Source organism: Erpetoichthys calabaricus, chromosome 1, assembly GCF_900747795.2.
Source record: "Erpetoichthys calabaricus chromosome 1, fErpCal1.3, whole genome shotgun sequence".
Lineage (NCBI taxonomy): Eukaryota > Metazoa > Chordata > Cladistia > Polypteriformes > Polypteridae > Erpetoichthys > Erpetoichthys calabaricus.
In genome coordinates, this window is record NC_041394.2 from 71,739,970 (window position 1) to 71,761,225 (window position 21,256).

At 38.7% G+C, this 21,256-nt stretch overlaps 2 protein-coding genes across 2 annotated transcripts in view; one reads left to right on the forward strand and one right to left on the reverse strand.

Annotated features, from left to right (window-relative positions):
* Positions 1–16,776, reverse strand: part of pfdn6 (prefoldin subunit 6) — a 35,515-nt gene extending 18,739 nt beyond the window's left edge. The window contains exons 1-3 of the mRNA XM_028801757.2: positions 16,613–16,776; positions 1,847–1,917; positions 1,618–1,742 (exon numbers count right to left, since the gene is read on the reverse strand). Coding sequence (XP_028657590.1) covers positions 1,618–1,742; positions 1,847–1,917; positions 16,613–16,676 — 260 coding nt within the window. The 5' untranslated portion in view covers positions 16,677–16,776. The remainder of the gene's footprint in view (positions 1–1,617; positions 1,743–1,846; positions 1,918–16,612) is intronic.
* A 334-nt stretch (positions 16,777–17,110) lies between these two features.
* b3galt4 (UDP-Gal:betaGlcNAc beta 1,3-galactosyltransferase, polypeptide 4) overlaps positions 17,111–21,256 on the forward strand; it is a 31,251-nt gene continuing 27,105 nt past the window's right edge. Inside the window, exon 1 of the mRNA XM_028801782.2 lies at positions 17,111–17,373. The gene's annotated coding sequence lies outside the window, so the exon portion shown is untranslated. The remainder of the gene's footprint in view (positions 17,374–21,256) is intronic.

Below are 21,256 nucleotides of genomic sequence, written 5' to 3' on the forward strand. Positions count from 1 at the left end.
TTACATAATATCATCAAAAGATTCAGAGAATCTGGAGGAATTTCTGTGCGCAAGTGACAAGGCCGAAAAACAATATTGGATGCCCGTGATCGTCAGGCCCTCAATGGCACTGCATTAAAAACATGCATGACTCTGTCACAGAAATCACTGCATGGGCTCAAACACTTCCAGAAATCATTGTCTGTGAACACAGTTTGCCGTGCCATGAACAAATACAGGCTAAAGCTCTATCTTGCAAAGAAGCAGCCATATGTGAACATGATCCAGAAATGCCACCAACTTCTCTGGGCCAAAGCTCATTTAAAATGGACAAAAACAAAGTGGAAAACTGATCTGTGGTCAGACGAATCAAAATTTGAAATTCTTTTTGGAACACATGGATGCCGTGTCCACCAGACTAAAGAGTAGAGGGATTATCCGGCTCGTTATCAATGTTCAGTTCAAAAGCCTACATCTCTGATGGTATAAGGGTGCATTAGAGCCTGTGGAATTGGCAGCATGCACATCTGGAAAGGAACCATTAATGCTGAAAAGTATATATATATATGTTTTAGAGCAACATATGCTCCCATCCACACAAAGCCTTTTTCAGGGAAGGCCTTGCATATTTCGTCAAGACGATACAAACCACATACTGCACCTATTACAACAGCATGGCTTTATAGTTTAAGACTCCAGGTATTGAAGTCCAGCAACTGGTCTCCCCAGTTCCAACACATTTACAGACTGTTGATAAAAGAAGGGATGCTACACAGTGGTACAAATGGCCTTGTCCCAAACTTTTTTGAGGCATGTTGCTGTCACTAAATTCAAAATGACCTTATTGTTTTCTAAAAAAGGTACATTTTCTCAGTTTAAACATTTGATATGTTTTCTATGTTCTATTGTGAATAAAATATGGGTTTATGAGATTAGCAAATCATTGCATTCTGTTTTTATTTACATTTACATTTTGAGTACTGAGAAAAGAGCTATATAAATGTAATGAATTATTATTATTTTACACACCATTCCAACTTTTTTAGAATTGTGGTTGTATATGCAACTCTGTATGTTGCTAGAGAAGACACAACACTGTAAAAGCAATTTCTCCACTTCTCAGAGGAGTTGAGTACTGTTTTCCCATTACACATTTTTGTGTTTCAATATATTTCCTGCTCCCAAACATTCTATAAAAAAAAATAATAACAGTATGACTCAAGCTAGTCAGTGATAAAAGTATTAAATCTGGGGAATGTAATATAAAGGCTCTTATTTGATGTCAGTTATGTGAAAGGGGACTGAAACTATCAAAATATTACTATTGTATAGCTCTGAGATATCAAACACAAAGTTAGCTGGCACTGTACAAGTGCTGGTCATAAAATTAGAATATCATGCTCAGGTGTTATGAGAGCCCATGTTGCTCTGATATTCTACTTTTATGACCAGCACCTGTATACAGGGTAAATAAATTATAGTACCCGCATATTATCTAGCATATGCAGTTATTCAGTACCAAAGTGTCAGGCCAGGCACCTCATTATAAAATGCTAAACATACGTTCCTAAAGTTCACTTTTATATTAAACAATTTCCATAACAACCCTTCCTATCCTGCCAAAAAAATGTTACTTACATCTCTCCTGTGATATACTCTAGCCTCTTTGTGACTGTTGATTTTGCTTCCTCTAGGTCCTGCTTTACAAGAACTGGTCCGATTAGTTTGTAGACCGTATTCTCAGACTCTAAAAGATCAAGCTCCTTAAAGACACAAAACAGTATTCTTTACTGTTGTTAGTTTCCCCCTACACAAAGATAAAGGTACATAGAATTATCATCACTTTAAGAAAATAAACCATACTCACTTCTTTAACAATATTGTTCTCTGTGAGTTGAGCCTCCAGCTTTTGCCGTGCAGACATGGTCTTACTGAGATCTGAAAAGTGAAAGAGTTCTTAATATGGCTACAGCTTCACTTCAGACAACAGATTAATAAAAAATTACTCACTGCTTAATATTAATAGATTAAAATTAACAAATCATAAAAGGTAGCCAATATACATTTAAGAGTGATAAGGTACATTACCTAGTCTTAAAAAGACCTGGGGCCTCATGTATAACGCCGCGCGTAGAACTCACACTATAACATGGCGTAAGCACAAAAGCGGGAATGTGCGCACGCACAGAAAAATACAGATGCAGGAATCTGTGCGCACGCAAACTTTCACGTTCTTCCACTACATAAATCCCAATCAGCGTGAAAAGTAACGCACGTGCACGCGCCTTCTGTCCCGCCCCAACTCCTCCCAGAATTACGCCTCTTGGAATATGCAAATCAATATAAATAGCCTTCTGTGAAAAGACAATGAGAAAAGCACAGGGGAAAATATAAGAATTTCAGCGAATACCAAGTGGAGGCAAAGGAAAAACGTACTATTTGTTGGTTTAAACAGTGGTATAATCAACAAAAAGAAAGTTGGTCGAGTGACAGAGTGTAGGAGAAACTCGAAAGCTCAAGTTCACAAAGTCGCACAGTGCCCGAAATAAAAAAGAAATCACATATCAAAGTTGCTGTGAAAAGGCAAGTCGTAGCCCACCATCTGAGTGTCATATGAAAGCTTATTAGGGTACAGACAAAAAAAAAATAGGCACACGGTGGGAAAAAAGCACGAAATGTCAACTTTAACCTTGAAATTTCCACTTTAATCATGTAGTTTATTTTGCCATTAAAGTAGAACATCATAAACTTCATCTTAAAATCGTTTAATTTACTAATTTCTCAAATCCCATTGTAACTAAAGTAGCACATTAAATGCTTTGTTCTGTATTTGATCTTCTATGTGTGTGAATCACTACCTGCTTCTTAAACAGGCTTTCTTTTTCTCCGACAGGACACATAATCCATTCCATTCGTGATATTACAGCTCTCTGAATAATTAAAATACTGAGATGTATACGTGATATCTTTAACATGATGATAGGAATGAAAGCATGCTATTAAACATGGGAACACGGTGGCGCAGTGATTGTTCATATCTCACGCAAGAGGCTTGCTGCGCCATGTGCGACCTTCGATGAAATAATTTATTGCCGCAGTACTGTCTCTTTCAAACGTACTAACCTCCAATTCCTGTCCTTACTTTTCTTTCTCCAAATACCCAATCGCCACACAATCAGCTCTGTAATAGACGTGAAACCATATGTAAGCTTAGAACGCCGATTCTTCAAAACTTTTAAGGAACATTGAAATATCTTCGTAGTACATGTTTAATTATTCTATCCATCTATCCTTCCAGTGTCGTGTCAGCACGAGCAAGAATACAACACAATGCAAGAACAATCCATGAACTAGCTAGCGCTGCAGCACCGTGTCCTCACATGTTTAATTATTAACAATACAGATTATTTAAATGAAATTAAAGTTTAATCTGTATAACATAATCAACATATTTTGCTGCATTTCATCTTAAAAATGATATGGTCATCAATATGTAAATACGTGCTTTATAAAGTGGCGCAGGTTGTGTAATATTATAACTATCTGAAGTTTACAGTGAGGTGATTGTACTTATAAGTCCAAACAGTTCTACAAGGAGCACTTGATGGACTGATTTAGTGCGTTTATAGTTCTTGGGATGAAACTTTTTCTAAACCGCGAAGTTCGTACAGGAAAGTCTCTGAAACGTTTTGCCGTTGCTGAGGCAGCGTCTGCTTCACACTGTATACCGATAATTCTCTTTCCAATCAGCTGCTGCTGTGATTCCCCACTCAGATACAGTGATATAAATACTCCGAGTGGTGCAGTGAGAGTAATATGGAAAAAGATGATCTGCTGTGGCAACCCTTAACGGGAGCAGCTGAAAGAAGAACAAGATGCATTAAGAGTAACAACGCTAAAGCAGCTATGGTATTTGGAATACTATGGCTATTCCCTTGACCATTATATTGCTGCAGATTAATTACAATCAGATGCATTACACTAATAAACAATATGCAGTTAATTTCAGTGTATTTATAAAGCCGCATCAGGAATGTGGATCTAAGAAAGAAAGGGTGACCACACAGGAACAGTAGCACTGCTTTGACGCTGGGTGCCGCCAGTCTGCAAAACCGAGCGGAGAAATTGCGTACACCAGGGCATGAGGTTCCGTGGAAATGTGCTTGGCTTTACGCCAAGTTTAGGTTTTATACATCGCGATTTGAGCACATTTCTGTGCGTACGCATCGTTTATACATGAGGCCCCAGATGTTGTCAAACGACCCTCAAGTCAAATCATGTTGGGGAGCATGCAATGGTACAACAGTGCTTTGCCGCACCAACTACACAACGCATACTGTACAAGGCATGCACCTGCAGAGGAACTTCATTGTTAATTCTTACAAGGAAAAGTGATAAAAAAAAGAAAAAAGGATGTAACTTCAATGACAAGTTCCTGTTCCAAGACCTCCACTTCACCCTGGAATAAAACTCAGTGCCAGGTGCTGCTCAGCTGTAAGGAAAAGGAACCATAGTACAGAGCTACAGTGCAACAGGTACACCTGTCGTAAATGTAGGAAGGATGGTCCTTGGGTGTGTGGAAATTGTTTTAACATCTGAATATGACAAAAGAATATTGCTGTAGTGAGCTCTCTGTACTATTGTTCTCTCCGGATGTACTGAAATATAAAATACGCATTTTCACAAAAATTAAAACAAAACTATTGTGCTTTTATTCAGGACTAAAACTGAATAAAAAGAAATCACTCAAACTACATGTTGCTGTGAATGTGTAAAGACTGTCAAGCCTAAATATCGTTTTCAAATATGGATGTTTTCATGCAAGTATGTGTTTCACATTCAAGCAGTTGTATTTCATATAATAAATGCATTTCATTTGAGTAAAAAAAAAAAATCCTGTAGAGAAACAGTACAGCTACGATACGTGATCTTCACGTTAAGATCACGGAAGACACTTAAAAGACCCGCGAGACTAGAGAGATTGGCCACGGAGCATCTCGCAGGGACCTTAAACATGAGACTTTGTACCAAGAGATTGACCCAGGACTGTCTCGCGATGACGTAGAACATGAGATTCTTGTAAGACACGCCCTACTTACAAATAAATAAGAGCAGGGGCTACCAGCAACACACACACTCGTGTTTTGGCTTTCAGCACACACAGATCCAGGGCTCTCAGAGCATATAAAGTGTATAAGGACAATACGTTATAAATGAAACATAGACAACAAAGCAAAGAAGAAAGCAGCGTGGAGAAAAGAGACTCAAAAGCGTTGGAGAGACAAAAGAAAAAGAATAGTCTAGGTGCAAATTCAGAAAATAAGGAAAGTAATTATCAGCCCAGAACAAGTGGAATTGAAAAAAAGCACATCCAAATGGGACGTTTGCGCTATACACATGCAGAGCAGGTTAGAGATTATGAAAGCAGTGGAATTCGAAGGCTCAAAAAAAAAAAAAAAAAAAGTTGGAGAAAGTTAAAGAATATGAAAGTAGGAAAATTATAAAATATAAAAAAAAAAAAGTAAAGATCACAGGAGTGCAAACAAACAGAAATTATTACTCGAAAAAGGGAAAATAATCACCACAGACCAGGTGTCATTAAAAAAAAAAAACCAGGATAAAGAGTAGAAAACAAAGTAAAATGTCATAAAAAGGTTAAAAAACAAAGGGGCCAAACACATGCAGAGCAGGTTAGAGATTATGAAAACTGGAATTCAAAAGACTCAAAAAAAAAACGTAGGTGTGATACACATGCGGAGCAAAATACAGAATATGAAAGCAGAAAAAAACAACAGTGTCAAAACAAAGAAAGTAAACATCGCATTAGCACAAAGAAAGAGAAATTATTACTCGGAGAAATAACGAAAAGGTGACTAGAGATCGAATATATGGACATACAAGTGCTGGTCATAAAATTAGAATATCATGACAAAGTTGATTTATTTCAGTAATTCCATTCAAAAAGTGAAACTTGTATATTAGATTCATTCATTACACACAGACTGATATATTTCAAATGTTTATTTCTTTTAATGTTGATGATTATAACTGACAACTAATGAAATTCCAAAATTCAGTATCTCGGAAAATTAGAATATCAATTAAGACCAATGCAAAAAAAGGATTTTTAGAAATGTTGGCCAACTGAAAGGTATGAACATGAAAAGTATGAGCATGTACAGCACTCAATATTTAGTTGGGGCTCCTTTGGCCTGGATTACTGCAGCAATGTGGCGTGGCATGGAGTCGATCAGTCTGTGGCACTGCTCAGGTGTTATGAGAGCCCATGTTGCTCTGATAGTGGCCTTCAGCTCTTCTGAATTGTTGGGCCTGGTATTGCATCTTCCTCTTCACAATACCCCATAGATTTTCTATGGGGTTAAGGTCAGGCGAGTTTGCTGGCCAATCAAGAACAGGGATACCATGGTCCTTAAACCAGGTACTGGTAGCTTTGGCACTGTGTGCAGGTGCCAGGTCCTGTTGGAAAATGAAATCTGCATCTCCATAAAGTTCGTCAGCAGCAGGAAGCATGAAGTGCTCTAAAACTTCCTGGTAGACGGCTGCGTTGACCTTGGACCTCAGAAAACACAATGGACCAACACCAGCAGATGACATGGCACCCCAAACCATCACTGACTGTGGAAACTTTACACTGGACCTCACGCAACGTGGATTCTGTGCCTCTCCTCTCTTCCTCCAGACTCTGGGACCTTGATTTCCAAAGGAAATGCAAAATTTACTTTCATCAGAGAACATAACTTTGGACCATTCAGCAGCAGTCCAAAGATGAGACGCTTCTGACGCTGTCTCTTGTTCAAGAGTGGCTTCACACAAGGAATGAGACAGCTGAAACCCATGTCTTACATACGTCTGTGCGTGGTGGTTCTTGAAGCACTGACTCCAGCTGCAGTGCACTCTTTGTGAATCTCCCCCGCATTTTTGAATGGGTTTTGTTTCACAATCCTCTCCAGGGTGCGGTTATCCCTATTGCTTGTACACTTTTTTCTACCACATCTTGTCCTTCCCTTCGCCTCTCTATTAATGTGCTTGGACACAGAGCTCTGTAAACAGCCAGCCTCTTTAGCAATAACCTTTTGTGTCTTGCCCTCCTTGTGCAAGGTGTCAATGGTTGTCTTTTGGACAACTGTCAAGTCAGCAGTCTTCCCAATGATTGTGTAGCCTACAGAACTAGACTGAGAGACCATTTAAAGTCTTTTGTAGGTGTTTTGAGTTAATTAGCTGATTAGAGTGTGGTAGAGTTCTTTGAATTGTTGCTATTTCATTAGTTTCACTTTTATTTCAGAACTTCTGTAAAAGCAATATTTGGAATCTTTCGAGTCCCAACGTGCTGAATCTTTTTATTGAGGTCAGTGAGACATGTGTTTAATGACTTTGTACCACAATTCAGGACAGCTCTCTCTGTTTGGAATTTCAGCACAGACAAAACGATCTACATCATCAGCAGTTAATTTTTTTTTTTGCAAAGTAACCAATAAATGCATGTGAGGTAAACTCCGTTTTTGAAATTCTCTTGACTTAAACTTCAAAGCCTTACAATATTTACATACTTCTGACATATCACCTATAGGTGCTGGTCATAAAATTAGAATATCACGCCAAAGTTGATTTATTTCAGTAATACTATTCAAAAAGTGAAACTTGTATATTAGATTCATTCATTACACACAGACTGATGTATTTCAAATGTTTATTTCTTTTAATGTTGATGATTTATAACTGACAACTAATGAAAGTCCCAAATTCAGTATCTCGGAAAATTAGAATATTGTGAAAAGGTTCAATATTGAAGACACCTGGTGCCACACTCTAATCAGCTAATTAACTCAAAACACCTACAAAAGACTTTAAATGGTCTCTCAGTCTAGTTCTGTAGGCTACACAATCATTGGGAAGACTGCTGACTTGACAGTTGTCCAAAAGACAACCATTGACACCTTGCACAAGGAGGGCAAGACACAAAAGGTTATTGCTAAAAAGGCTGGCTGTTTACAGAGCTCTGTGTCCAAGCACATTAACACTAGAATTACCAGAGCCTACGACAAAACTCGTAAATCCGTCCCACCTTAAATCGCGTCTTAAATCCGTTTGCACCTCTCCGCCAGAGTCCTTTGTCATCTAAATGTACTGATAAACAAAAGCTACTAGCAGCCAGCTATTCCATCCCCCCACCGACTTAGAACGAACTTCTCTCCTAGCTCAAGCCTTGCCTTGATTTGATTACCTGGGATTGAAGTGGAGTTTTAGAGTGGAAATAATTCTAGCGTTATTTGGAATACACGCATTTCATGTGTGTTCCATTTCTATAGTTGGCTGTGCAAACACATTTTTAAAACAGAAACGTTTTTCATATTCTAATAGTAAATGACAAAATGTAGGCATAAACTACAGTATATAAACGTATGAAGCCTGAAGTCCATATATCAAAGAAACACTTTCACAAAAGATACAAATAAGAGAACACGTGCGCCTTCATTCAAAAATTTAAAAAAAAAAAAAAAAAGCCGCGTTAGCATGCCACATTGACATTCTTACTACAACCGCCGTGGTGGCGTAATGGTATCAGCCCCTGACTGGGAATCAGAGGGTGGCGAGTTCGATCCCGCATGGCTCCACTTCGAGAAATGAGCTGCTCTTAGAATAACAACATAAATTTGATTTCAGTCTGTAACAGCCGGTGTAACTTATGATACTGGTAAAGGTTAGCTTTTTTTTTTTTTTTTATTCACTTTTCATTCTCGCAGTCGCATTCAGAATCAATCCATACAACCCCATCTGACACAGCTGGTTTCACATAAATAAAAGTGCACTTTTATTCAAGACTATAACCGAAGAATAAAGAAAGCAAGTTACAGTTGGTGGTTGATATAACAGCTTGCGTGGTGCAATGTTAAGAACTGCTGATTTCCGATCCGTGCTATATAAAATCATCACATTCAAATATTAACAGTTCCCACACACCTAAGGTCCGCCATTCCTACATTTACGACATGTGTACTTGTTGCAGTGTACACACCTCTCTGTGCTATGGTTCCTATTACAGTGAATGAGCACCTGACACTGTACTTTCTTCCCTGGGGGAAGCTGAGGTCTTAGAACGGAAGTTTGTTGATGGCTGTATCACCTTTTCTTTTTCCATCGCCTTTTCCTGTAAGAAGCGACGACGAAGTTCCTCTGCAAGGTGAGCCATGAACACTCTTCTTTTCTCAGCGGACCCCGTGCATGCCTTATACAGTACGTGTGCGTTCATCGCTGCTAGGTCAAGGATGTTGTAGAACACAGCAACCGGCCACCTGCGTGTTCCTGTGCGCACTGAACAAGCACGCGCCTTCTGGTCCATGATGTCAACGCCACGCTGGGGAAAAAAGAAAGACAAATATATGTGACATTTTGAAGAAATCATTTTATCACCAGAAGAGCACCAGAATACTTCGTCACACTAATATTTTTTTCATTAGCATACCTTCATGTGAATTGTTCATGTACTGAACTGACTTTAGCTGCAGATGGAAGTTCCCGTCGCACTTTATTCATGGTGCCAAGCAGAGCTGTATTGCGGTGCAGCAGTCTATTAGCCAGCGAAAGTGACGTGAAGAAGTTGTCTGTTGTTACGGTTCTGCCTTTGTCCAGACATGGCTCCATAAGCTTTATGACCACAGACTCGGAAAGTCTTTCTCCCGTGGGACGACTGGGATCTTTTCCTAAATAAGGAGTGGCATTGCACATGTTCTTTGTCTCCAAATCTGCCGCAATCCAAAAAGGCAGAACCGTAACAACAGACAACTTCTTCACGTCACTTTCACTGGCTAATAGACTGCTGCACCGCAATACAGCTCTGCTTGGCACCATGAATAAAGTGCGACGGGAACTTCCACCTGCAGCTAAAGTCAGTTCAGTACACGAACAATTCACATGAAGGTATGCTAATGAAAAAAATATTAGTGTGACGAAGTATTCTGGTGCTCTTCTGGTGATAAAATGATTTCTTCAAAATGTCACATATATTTGTCTTTCTTTTTTCCCCAGCGTGGCGTTGACATCATGGACCAGAAGGCGCGTGCTTGTTCAGTGCGCACAGGAACACGCAGGTGGCCGGTTGCTGTGTTCTACAACATCCTTGACCTAGCAGCGATGAACGCACACGTACTGTATAAGGCATGCACGGGGTTCGCTGAGAAAAGAAGAGTGTTCATGGCTCACCTTGCAGAGGAACTTCGTCGTCGCTTCTTACAGGAAAAGGCGATGGAAAAAGAAAAGGTGATACAGCCATCAACAAACTTCCGTTCTAAGACCTCAGCTTCCCCCAGGGAAGAAAGTACAGTGTCAGGTGCTCATTCACTGTAATAGGAACCATAGCACAGAGAGGTGTGTACACTGCAACAAGTACACATGTCGTAAATGTAGGAATGGCGGACCTTGGGTGTGTGGGAACTGTTAATATTTGAATGTGATGATTTTATATAGCACGGATCGGAAATCAGCAGTTCTTAACATTGCACCACGCAAGCTGTTATATCAACCACCAACTGTAACTTGCTTTCTTTATTCTTCGGTTATAGTCTTGAATAAAAGTGCACTTTTATTTATGTGAAACCAGCTGTGTCAGATGGGGTTGTATGGATTGATTCTGAATGCGACTGCGAGAATGAAAAGTGAATAAAAAAAAAAAAAAAAAAAAAAAGCTAACCTTTACCAGTATCATAAGTTACACCGGCTGTTACAGACTGAAATCAAATTTATGTTGTTATTCTAAAATTGTAAGAATAAGAGCAGCTCATTTCTCAAAGTGGAGCCGTGCGGGATCGAACTCGCCACCCTCTGATTCCCAGTCAGGGGCTGATACCATTACGCCACCGCGGCGGTTGTAGTAAGAATGTCAATGTGGCATGCTAACGCGGCTTTTTTTTTTTTTTTTTTTAATTTTTGAATGAAGGCGCACGTGGTCTCTTATTTGTATCTTTTGTGAAAGTGTTTCTTTGATATATGGACTTCAGGCTTCATACGTTATATACTGTAGTTTATGCCTACATTTTGTCATTTACTATTAGAATATGAAAAACGTTTCTGTTTTAAAAATGTGTTTGCACAGCCAACTATAGAAATGGAACACACATGAAATGCGTGTATTCCAAATAACGCTAGAATTATTTCCACTCTAAAACTCCACTTCAATCCCAGGTAATCAAATCAAGGCAAGGCTTGAGCTAGGAGAGAAGTTCGTTCTAAGTCGGTGGGGGGATGGAATAGCTGGCTGCTAGTAGCTTTTGTTTATCAGTACATTTAGATGACAAAGGACTCTGGCGGAGAGGTGCAAACGGATTTAAGACGCGATTTAAGGTGGGACGGATTTACGAGTTTTTTCGTAGGCTCTGGTAATTCTACTGTTAATAGAGAGGCGAAGGGAAGGACAAGATGTGGTAGAAAAAAGTGTACAAGCAATAGGGATAACCGCACCCTGGAGAGGATTGTGAAACAAAACCCATTCAAAAATGCGGGGGAGATTCACAAAGAGTGCACTGCAGCTGGAGTCAGTGCTTCAAGAACCACCACGCACAGACGTATGCAAGACATGGGTTTCAGCTGTCTCATTCCTTGTGTCAAGTCACTCTTGAACAAGAGACAGCGTCAGAAGCGTCTCATCTTTGGACTGCTGCTGAGTGGTCCAAAGTTATGTTCTCTGATGAAAGTAAATTTTGCATTTCCTTTGGAAATCAAGGTCCCAGAGTCTGGAGGAAGAGAGGAGAGGCACAGAATCCACGTTGCGTGAGGTCCAGTGTAAAGTTTCCACAGTCAGTGATGGTTTGGGGTGCCATGTCATCTGCTGGTGTTGGTCCATTGTGTTTTCTGAGGTCCAAGGTCAACGCAGCCGTCTACCAGGAAGTTTTAGAGCACTTCATGCTTCCTGCTGCTGACGAACTTTATGGAGATGCAGATTTCATTTTCCAACAGGACCTGGCACCTGCACACAGTGCCAAAGCTACCAGTACCTGGTTTAAGGACCATGGTATCCCAGTTCTTGATTGGCCAGCAAACTCGCCTGACCTTAACCCCATAGAAAATCTATGGGGTATTGTGAAGAGGAAGATGCAATACCAGACCCAACAATTCAGAAGAGCTGAAGGCCACTATCAGAGCAACATGGGCTCTCATAACACCTGAGCAGTGCCACAGACTGATCGACTCCATGCCACGCCACATTGCTGCAGTAATCCAGGCCAAAGGAGCCCCAACTAAATATTGAGTGCTGTACATGCTCATACTTTTCATGTTCATACCTTTCAGTTGGCCAACATTTCTAAAAATCCTTTTTTTGCATTGGTCTTAATTGATATTCTAATTTTCCGAGATACTGAATTTTGGAATTTCATTAGTTGTCTGTTATAATCATCAACATTAAAAGAAATAAACATTTGAAATATATCAGTCTGTGTGTAATGAATGAATCTAATATACAAGCTTCACTTTTTGAATGGAATTTGTGAAATAAATCAACTTTGTCATGATATTCTAATTTTATGACCAGCACCTGTAGGTGATATGTCAGAAGTATGTAAATATTGTAAGGCTTTGAAGTTTAAGTCAAGAGAATTTCAAAAACGGAGTTTACCTCACATGCATTTATTGGTTACTTTGCAAAAAAAAAATTATTAACTGCTGATGATGTAGATCGTTTTGTCTGTGCTGAAATTCCAAACAGAGAGAGCTGTCCTGAATTGTGGTACAAAGTCATTAAACACGTCTCACTGACCTCATTAAAAAGATTCAGCACGTTGGGACTCGAAAGATTCCAAATATTGCTTTTACAGAAGTTCTGAAATAAAAGTGAAACTAATGAAATAGCAACAATTCAAAGAAAAAAAAATCTTAAGTGTGTATCCGGAAAAACAAAAACAGGGGTTGGCAAGCAAAGCGAGCAGGGGGTGAACCCCCCGTAATGAAATATATGTACAGTATTTCAAATCACGATATATATATCATTACTTATATTATGCCTTACAACTCTGCCAGATAAAATATTTAACTCACACTTGAGCTGAAAGAGAAAATTCTGGCTGAATGTGGGAGGGCTGAGTGACGCTAATTGACACATTTGTAAAACAAAAGCAGTCATCGTTGGGCAAGTGATGTGTTGATAAGGACATTGGAGGTTTTCAGGGAGAACAACATTTTGGCAGGGATTCTAGTTTAAGCTCCTACTCCCCCTCCCAATGTCATTGTGTTACTCTTGGCTGGTCTTGGTTCAGAGGACACCATTTCCATCTCTGCTTCTCTCTCACTCCGTTTTTACTTCCAGGAAAGCAACACCTAGTTACAGACACAGCACCTGGCATGTTTATAGCGCTTGCTAACTACTGACCTTCACATCTTCCTTCACCTTCACTAAACTTTATCTTTCCATTTCATACTTGATTATGGAAACCAAAAGTGATGGTGTCCTGGACAAGAAAAAATAGACACAATCTCTTCTTCAGTCATTCATCCACCCTATTGGCTAGTGCTGCTCTTCAACCTGTCAATCATTTCTGCTATCTCCTTCATTTGCATTAATCACATTAACAGTACAGCACAGGGCATGCAAGTTTAAAAAAAATAAGTAAATAAAGTCGACTAATTTTATTTTTTCTATAATGTCACTAAATTTCAAACAAAAACACTTTTGAAATTTATTTGTTATAGACAAAAAGCCCGTTTCGACAACGTAAGATGAAACGGGCATGAGTTTGTGGCAGCAGTGTATGAAGAACAAATGATAAGTAAGAAATAAATAAGAAAGTGATGTAAGTAATGATAATTAACTAAGAGGTTTGGGATATGTATGACTATCACAGCAAAAAATACTGTATACTTAAAGAATACATGCTATGACAACGTTTTTTGTTTGTATACTGGAGGCCTGTCAGTGTGCAACTAAAGTTGTAACATCTCTCTGTAGACTACATTTTTCAGTCTCTCATGTTCGTGCTGTTCGTCTGATGAAGCAAATTTTCTCTTTGGAGGCATTTGTATAAGTTGGAAGTGAGATGAACTTTGAAATGTTTAAGTCATGAATGTACCTGTTGAAGAGTTGTATAATGCGTAGGCTAAATCCGCCGCCTGCCGCGATGTTGGGGTTGGATGCACAGAAGGCGACTGCGTATTCGCCTTCGGGGTTGGATATGTACCTGTTGAAGACAGTTGTATAATGCGTAGGCCAAATCCGCCGCCTGCCACGATGTTGGGGTTGGATGCGCAGAAGGCGATGTATAAGTTGGAAGTGAGACGAACTTTGAAATGTTTAAGTCATGAATGTACCTGTTGAAGATAGTTGTATAATGTGTAGGCTAAGTCCACCGCCTGCCGTGATGTTGGGGTTGGATGCGCAGAAGGCGACTGCGCATTCAGCTTCGGACGGATGTGAGTGAGTGAGGAGGCAGGCGAATTATGTATTAAGATTTAGTTTTTCTATGGGGGGGGGGGGGTACTGATATATTGAACTGTTCTTTCTTAGATACCTAATGTTCTAGATGCGACATCCTGACAAGTTTCAGCTTTTTAAGGAAAAAGGACATAGTGTTTTTCTAGGTAAGTGAGAACGTGTGTCAGTCAGTAAACTTTGCATTTGTTATATATATGAGAGAGATAGACAGATACAAAATTTATTAATCTGTGTGCGCCCTTCAGCATAATGACATACCATTAGGAGCATTATTACTCTGGAATATGCCTTTAGCTAAAGCAACTTACAAGATCAGGGCACAATCATTCATATAAATATTTTTACAGCTATAAAACAAGTGGGTTAAATGATTTGTTCAAGATCACTCAAGGAGCTGGTGGCTGAAATCAGTCCAGCATCCTTGTATCTTAAAGGAAGTGCCCAAGTCATCTAGGTATACTTACTAAATTGTGACTTTTTAGGGTACGGATTGATTGCTACTGCTGAAAGACTGTGCCTCTGTCCGATTAATGATATCGTTAACTTTATCTACTGAAAGTGTCATTCTACAAAACACTGATAGTTTGGCAACACAATATGCTCCACTCAGACAATTATCCTACACTTTACATTTCTGTAAAAAAAATAAATAAATAAAAACAAACAAGCTATGCCTGTTCCATTTTTACCACACACTGAAACATGTATAGCCTTTCTTTTTAGCCCCAACAGTTGACATTCTACTGATAACTAATCTGCATATGTCAACATCTGGATGTTACTGGGATCCATCAGATCATTATTTAAAATACGCATTTTATAGACATCTATAAAACCAAATTAATGAAAAGTAAAAATAAAAGTTAAACATCCCATAATTTGTTCAACTTCTAAAACATTTTACCTTACCAGATCTTTCAGGTCAGTTTTGACTCCCCATTGACATAATGGAATTTCTGCTGAATTTGGGGTAGTTTAGTTGCTCACCACACACACACACACACAAAAAAAATCTAAAAAATTAATTCTAAAAAATTAATCTTTTCAGATAAGATATGGAAAAGCTTTAAGTAAAGAGACCTAACATTACCAAAAGCAAAAAAGAAAAGCTTCCAAATGTCCCTTTCTGTACAACTGCTACACATTCCAGACACTGTAATGTACTTTGGGTCACTTTTGATTAAAGCATACACTTCAATTGAATTTTCTGTTGCATTTCCACGGCCTTGTTTGTTTACAATCCATAAAAGTATCCTAAATGTCAGCTATACATTTCAGAAATGTGAAGGCTTTTAACCATGCGCCCTAACTTAACAAAACAAAAAAAAAAAAAAAAAAGTTTTCAAATGTCACAATTTTTGAATTGGTGTTACACAATGTGGAAGCCGTCATTGCCTTTGGCGCAGTTATGTGCCACCATATGATTTAATGTACTGCAAACAAATGGAATCTAAACAAGTGGAAAATATTTATATCATGACATTAAATCCGGTTTTCCTTACTGTAAGAATTACTGACTAATCAAAAAAATGCAATTACGATTATTTGGCTTTAAGAAATCTTGTCAAGTAAATTTTGCTTAACCCATTGGCAGGTTTCTTTGCCTAATAAAAGCAACACAACTCCCATTTAAAGTTTTCTTGTCTAGTTTTGGCATGAACATTTTTTGCTGTGTGGATTTTACTCTACAAACATCTAAAATGGTATCCTGAGCTCTGAAAAAATTTATTCATTGTAAAATGTAAGGAAACACGAAGAAATAGCTATTTTTAAACTGGCTCTGTGGGTCTTTTTTTTTTTTGCACCAGAGACCATCAGTTCTATTACTAGCCAGCAGCCACTAGGCAAACGACCTGCATTTTATGAAAGGTTTACTAAAATAATAAAGGCGTAAAGTACTATAGAAGGATGTGCACCATTAAGCGCTTAAAATAAAAGACAGCTTATAATGAAAATGTTTAGCTGTAGGTTGTTGCCTTGCTGCTATACTGTAAAAGAATTTTCGCGAAATACGTACAGCCTTGCCAGTAATCATCCTCGATAGAGAAGACTTTTAGAATGTTAAGCGCCCCATGAACGACATACGAAGTCGCTTCACCAAGACAGCAGCGTGGCTGGCTGTTTAAAAAACCGTCACTTCGAACAATTCGGGTCTGGTTAACCAAGCTGGGAGCATGTCTGTCACCCTTTCACGGTTACCTTTCTGGATCTGTTGGTACTGTTCCAGTTCTGTCTGCAGCTTCTTTTGAATAGACTCAGCCATGTTTAAAATAAAATTAAGAACAGTTGCACAGATTTAACAAAACGCCTGAACAAACTGAGCGCTTTCAGAGGTAAGACACAGGAAACGAACTCTTCAGCAACTAGGAAGTACTTCTACGTCACGTAAACTAAAAATACACATATTATTACAGTATTATTTTATAAACTTATCGGTTTCCTTGTAGGTCTGCAGCTGTAATCATAACTGTATCCTACGAAAAACTGTGCTATACGTGTACTGGAACTAATATTTATGCATATGAGCTTAATGATGTATCGACACAATCCCATGCAATATGGCCGCTGGTTTATCCTGTTGCGCATGTGCCGTGTGGCATTTTAAATGTCTATGGTTATGCTACCTCGCAGTGAAGCTGCCTTGGCCATAATTCGAAAGGGCAATTCCATTACCTTGACAAATGAAGGGGATGGGCGTCAACGAGACTGTAATTACGCATCGCGCAAAACGCGAAGTGGACGCACTGCACCATGCGCAAAAAAGAAAAAAAAAACATCCCGTTAGTTACATTCCGTGAACCAGATGTATTATCTCATACAAGGGGCATTGACTTTTCACTGCACTATGATCACGGAATAAAAAAAATAACTGTCCACTGTTATTGATGAAGCTGTGGAAAACAGATTGATATAGACTTGAACCCGGGAAGTGACCAACATCTTTCTGCATTTTATTACAGGTAAATTTTATCAGTCGGTTCTAGTCAGTATGTGGAGAATGAATGATGGAAATGAATTTAGCACAGTGTGCAGTTAATTTATTGTATTTCTTTAACAGATCTTCTTTAGCTCAGATTGTTTGCTAGGGATGTTTTACCAAATAGATATAAGGAAATGCTTTCAAAGGCAAGACCAGTAGCCTATATCGGACTTACTTGAACAACGATCGCAAGGATTATCAAAAGCATTTTTGATAGCCCTGTGAAGTTTTCAGTTTGTAATGATGTCTCACTGGGCTTACTCTGAGTGAAACCAGCGGTCCCCCCGATTTGCCGAAGACTTGCTTTACTTGACCCCCATTCGAAATTGGGCTGGTGTGGTTCTGCCCTTCCATTGTCTGGCGTGAGGAGTTTTCTGTTTTGCATCGGCCACTAGCGACCCCGTTAAATAGAGAAGGCGGGATCATAAAAACACTAATGCCGAAGTAGTTATTGTTTTTGCGTCGCGTATTTAATTGTCCTTAAAGAAGAATGCCGATTGTTCATTGTCGCATATTGCCTCCGTTTAACTGCAAGCATCAGCAAAAAAATAATTTATACAAATAACTCTAATAGTACCGTTTAAAACGGGGCATGTCTATAGCACTATTTATTGTTTTGTATCAAACCTAATTCTGTGTTAAAAGCTTGAATTCGTGGGTCTGAAATAGACGTTTTTATCATCCACGCGTATGGCTGATGGTGCTCTGTGCATGCTTTTGTAGAAGTACAGTTTTGCTCCAAGGTGGAGTCCCTTCTTTGTGAAACTATAACGGCCATACAATGTGTTCCTTTTTCAGTCTTTTTCAGTCAATCTGCAACTGATAGTATACATTAGATCTTTTTTAGCATTAAAGGAAAACTTTAATTAAACCATTTCAGAACTATTCGTAGACACGCCTTCCAGTAACTGTGCAAGAGTTACTGACAGTCTGTCACCGGAAAGACTAAGGACAAACACAGTTCTGGATGTAATGCCTTTTCCCCGAACCGTAACTTGATTAAGAAATCATTAATCCAATGTTTTCTGAACCCGCTTTACCAGCAGCATTAGCTAATAGGCAGGGACCTACTCTGTGCAGGATGCCCACACATCACAGAAGTCGCTCGTGTGCACCCACACTCTCACAAGCTACATATTGTATGTATTTAGAGGCGGCATTTGACCTCGCGTGTTTGTTGTTGATGCCTGAGCCTAAAAGTGTACCCTAAGTGAAACATCGCGAAAGATGGCCGGGGAGCACGTATAAACACAACGGAGGACAAGACGCTGCCCGCCTTTATTATGAAACTTTATTGACGATTTTTAACCGACTCGCTCAGTTCGGAAGTTGGTGATCTGCCATTTTCTGCATGACAAGCATTGTCACTGCAGAAATGTACCGATTCACCCTGTTGTGTCATTTCTGTCATACGAACACAGCAACACTCACAGCGTAAATATACCAACTTATAGCTACACAAAGAAAGCATCCCGCCGTATAAGTGATTGTGAATTTATACCACTCAAGTCTGAAGACGTGGCGATTAAAATAGCCGAAAACATTCGTACATGTAAATAATTCCTTCTAAGCTCTTGATGGTTAGGTTTGGATATGCAGTATATGTCGTAGGCTGTATTAAACGTAAGTCATTACCCACAACATACACATTTCCGGGCAATCCTCCGAATACCGGTCCCAAATTATTTAACAACTCTTTTCCTATCGAGTGGACAATATTTAGGAGCGGGAGCAATAAGGTTAATTATAACCAGCTTACTTATTTAAAAATATAGGTTGCATCATGACTTGTCGACCAGTGGCGCAACTGCCACAAACGCAATCTTTTTGGCAATTATATGCATTTGCTCAGCGATAACTACAACATTTAGTTGCTCCGTGTTGAACCGTTACCACTAAGAGACGTTGCAGCTGTTGTGCTGGAATTAATACAAAATATTGGAAATACATCTTATTGTCTTGCAATAAATGTTTTTTCGCGGCTTTCAGTGTAGTATTGTCCACTCAATAGGAAAAGAGTTGTTAAATAATTTGGGACCGGTATTCGGAAGATTGCCCATTTCCGAAATGGTTTGCGTCTTATATTGTTATACTTAATATCTCTATAATAAAGTGTGTTATCCGGAGAAGCACAATTTCATCCATCCGTTATGTGAATCTGATGTCAGGGAAGCAGGTCCATCGTTTCTCCCCGAGTCGTCTGAGGATCACGCGACTCCCTCTTGACGTTTGCCCTACTTACTTAAGTGGATTAAAAGAAGACTATCTGCTGCTGACATGGTGAAAAATTAACAGCAAGGCATTTTATCTTTGTGCAAAACAAAAACATAAAATAAAAGTTATAATACATCATAATATTAATCACATTACAATAAAGTGATATTCCTTTTCTTTAGTACAGTATCTCTAGAACTTGTTTAAAAATGTCAGTTTATATTTAGATTTGCATGCGAAACTGTGGGGTTTTCATACAAATCACTATTACATGGTGACAGTTAAATACCAAACTAGTCCTGTCTGAATTTCTGGAAGCTGCTTTTTGTTTTTTTTCGTCTTTTACAAATTACACATGTACACGCGAAAGTTATTTTAACTCTTTCTTCAAACTTAGAAAGTGTAGATTGCTGATTGAATTTTGTTTTATAACAATCAACGGGAGTGGGTTTTGTTATTAAAAATCTTCATCGCAAATGAATTTGAAAATTTATATTTGGATTCTTCTATCTCGGATCGGTCTGGTTATATACTTGGTCTAAAAGTTTGTTAACAGAGGCTTCTGTGAAAAGAGTCTGTAAAATTGGGCGCAATGTTTAGGAGTGTTACACATTCTTTTAAAGGAGCCAAAGAGAGATGCATCCACATGAAATTTTCAGGAGGAACTTTTTATTTAGATCTTTATAAGCTTCCAAAAGAAACAAATGATAATAGATTAGTGAAATACCAATAGTTTCACCACTTTAAAAGTGCTATTGCTGAATATACTAACCCAGACTAAATTTAGATTTTCTTAATATGTTAATATGTAGAGATTTATGTTTTGTCCACATATTAGGAATCTTTTCAAAAGGCCAAAGATTCTGTTTCATATACATAGAAACCCTCCCAGAATTAAATGGTTCTTTATAAAGCAATGGTATTATGAGGAGCAATACACAATCCAACAAAGTGCCATTAAATTAAGAATTGTTTTTTTTTAACAGTGAATACACATACAATTACTAAGATACTGTATATATATATACCTGTTATATTTGTTCTATAATGGTGTAGCGATTTTGCTTCATCACCCAGGCAGCCTAGGTTTAAATCCCATTGTATAGAAATTGCAGATTTTTGTAAAAAAAAAATTGTTTCAAAGCAAGTCAGTGTGGTGTATTGGATGAAATACTGGCAGTCAAATCATGGAATTGTTTTCACTGTATAAATTTAACTGTAAATGTACAGTAAAATGCTGGCTACTAGTTGCATTACTCTCACAGTATTTTTTGGTATCATCTCTATATGTAAAAGAAAATCCTGGAATGGAAAGCAAATGCAAGGCTACGATACGTGATTCTCTCGGAAGACAATTTTAAAGACCCGCGAGACCAAAGACACTTGCCACGGTGCAAGACACGCCCTACTTACAAGATAAGACCACGGGCAGAAAAAAAATATAAGTAGTGTAAAGGCAGTCACGCAGCACACACAGCTCCATGGCTCACAGTGCATATAAAGTGTATAAGGTCAATATGTCAATACGTAACCATGCCCGGGCCGGAAATAAAGTACAGTTGTTGTTTTCACAACGTCACGCGAGATAAGTCAGGGAGCCATCATTTAAAACAGGCCCGGTCTTAGGTATTATGGGGCCCTAGGCGAAA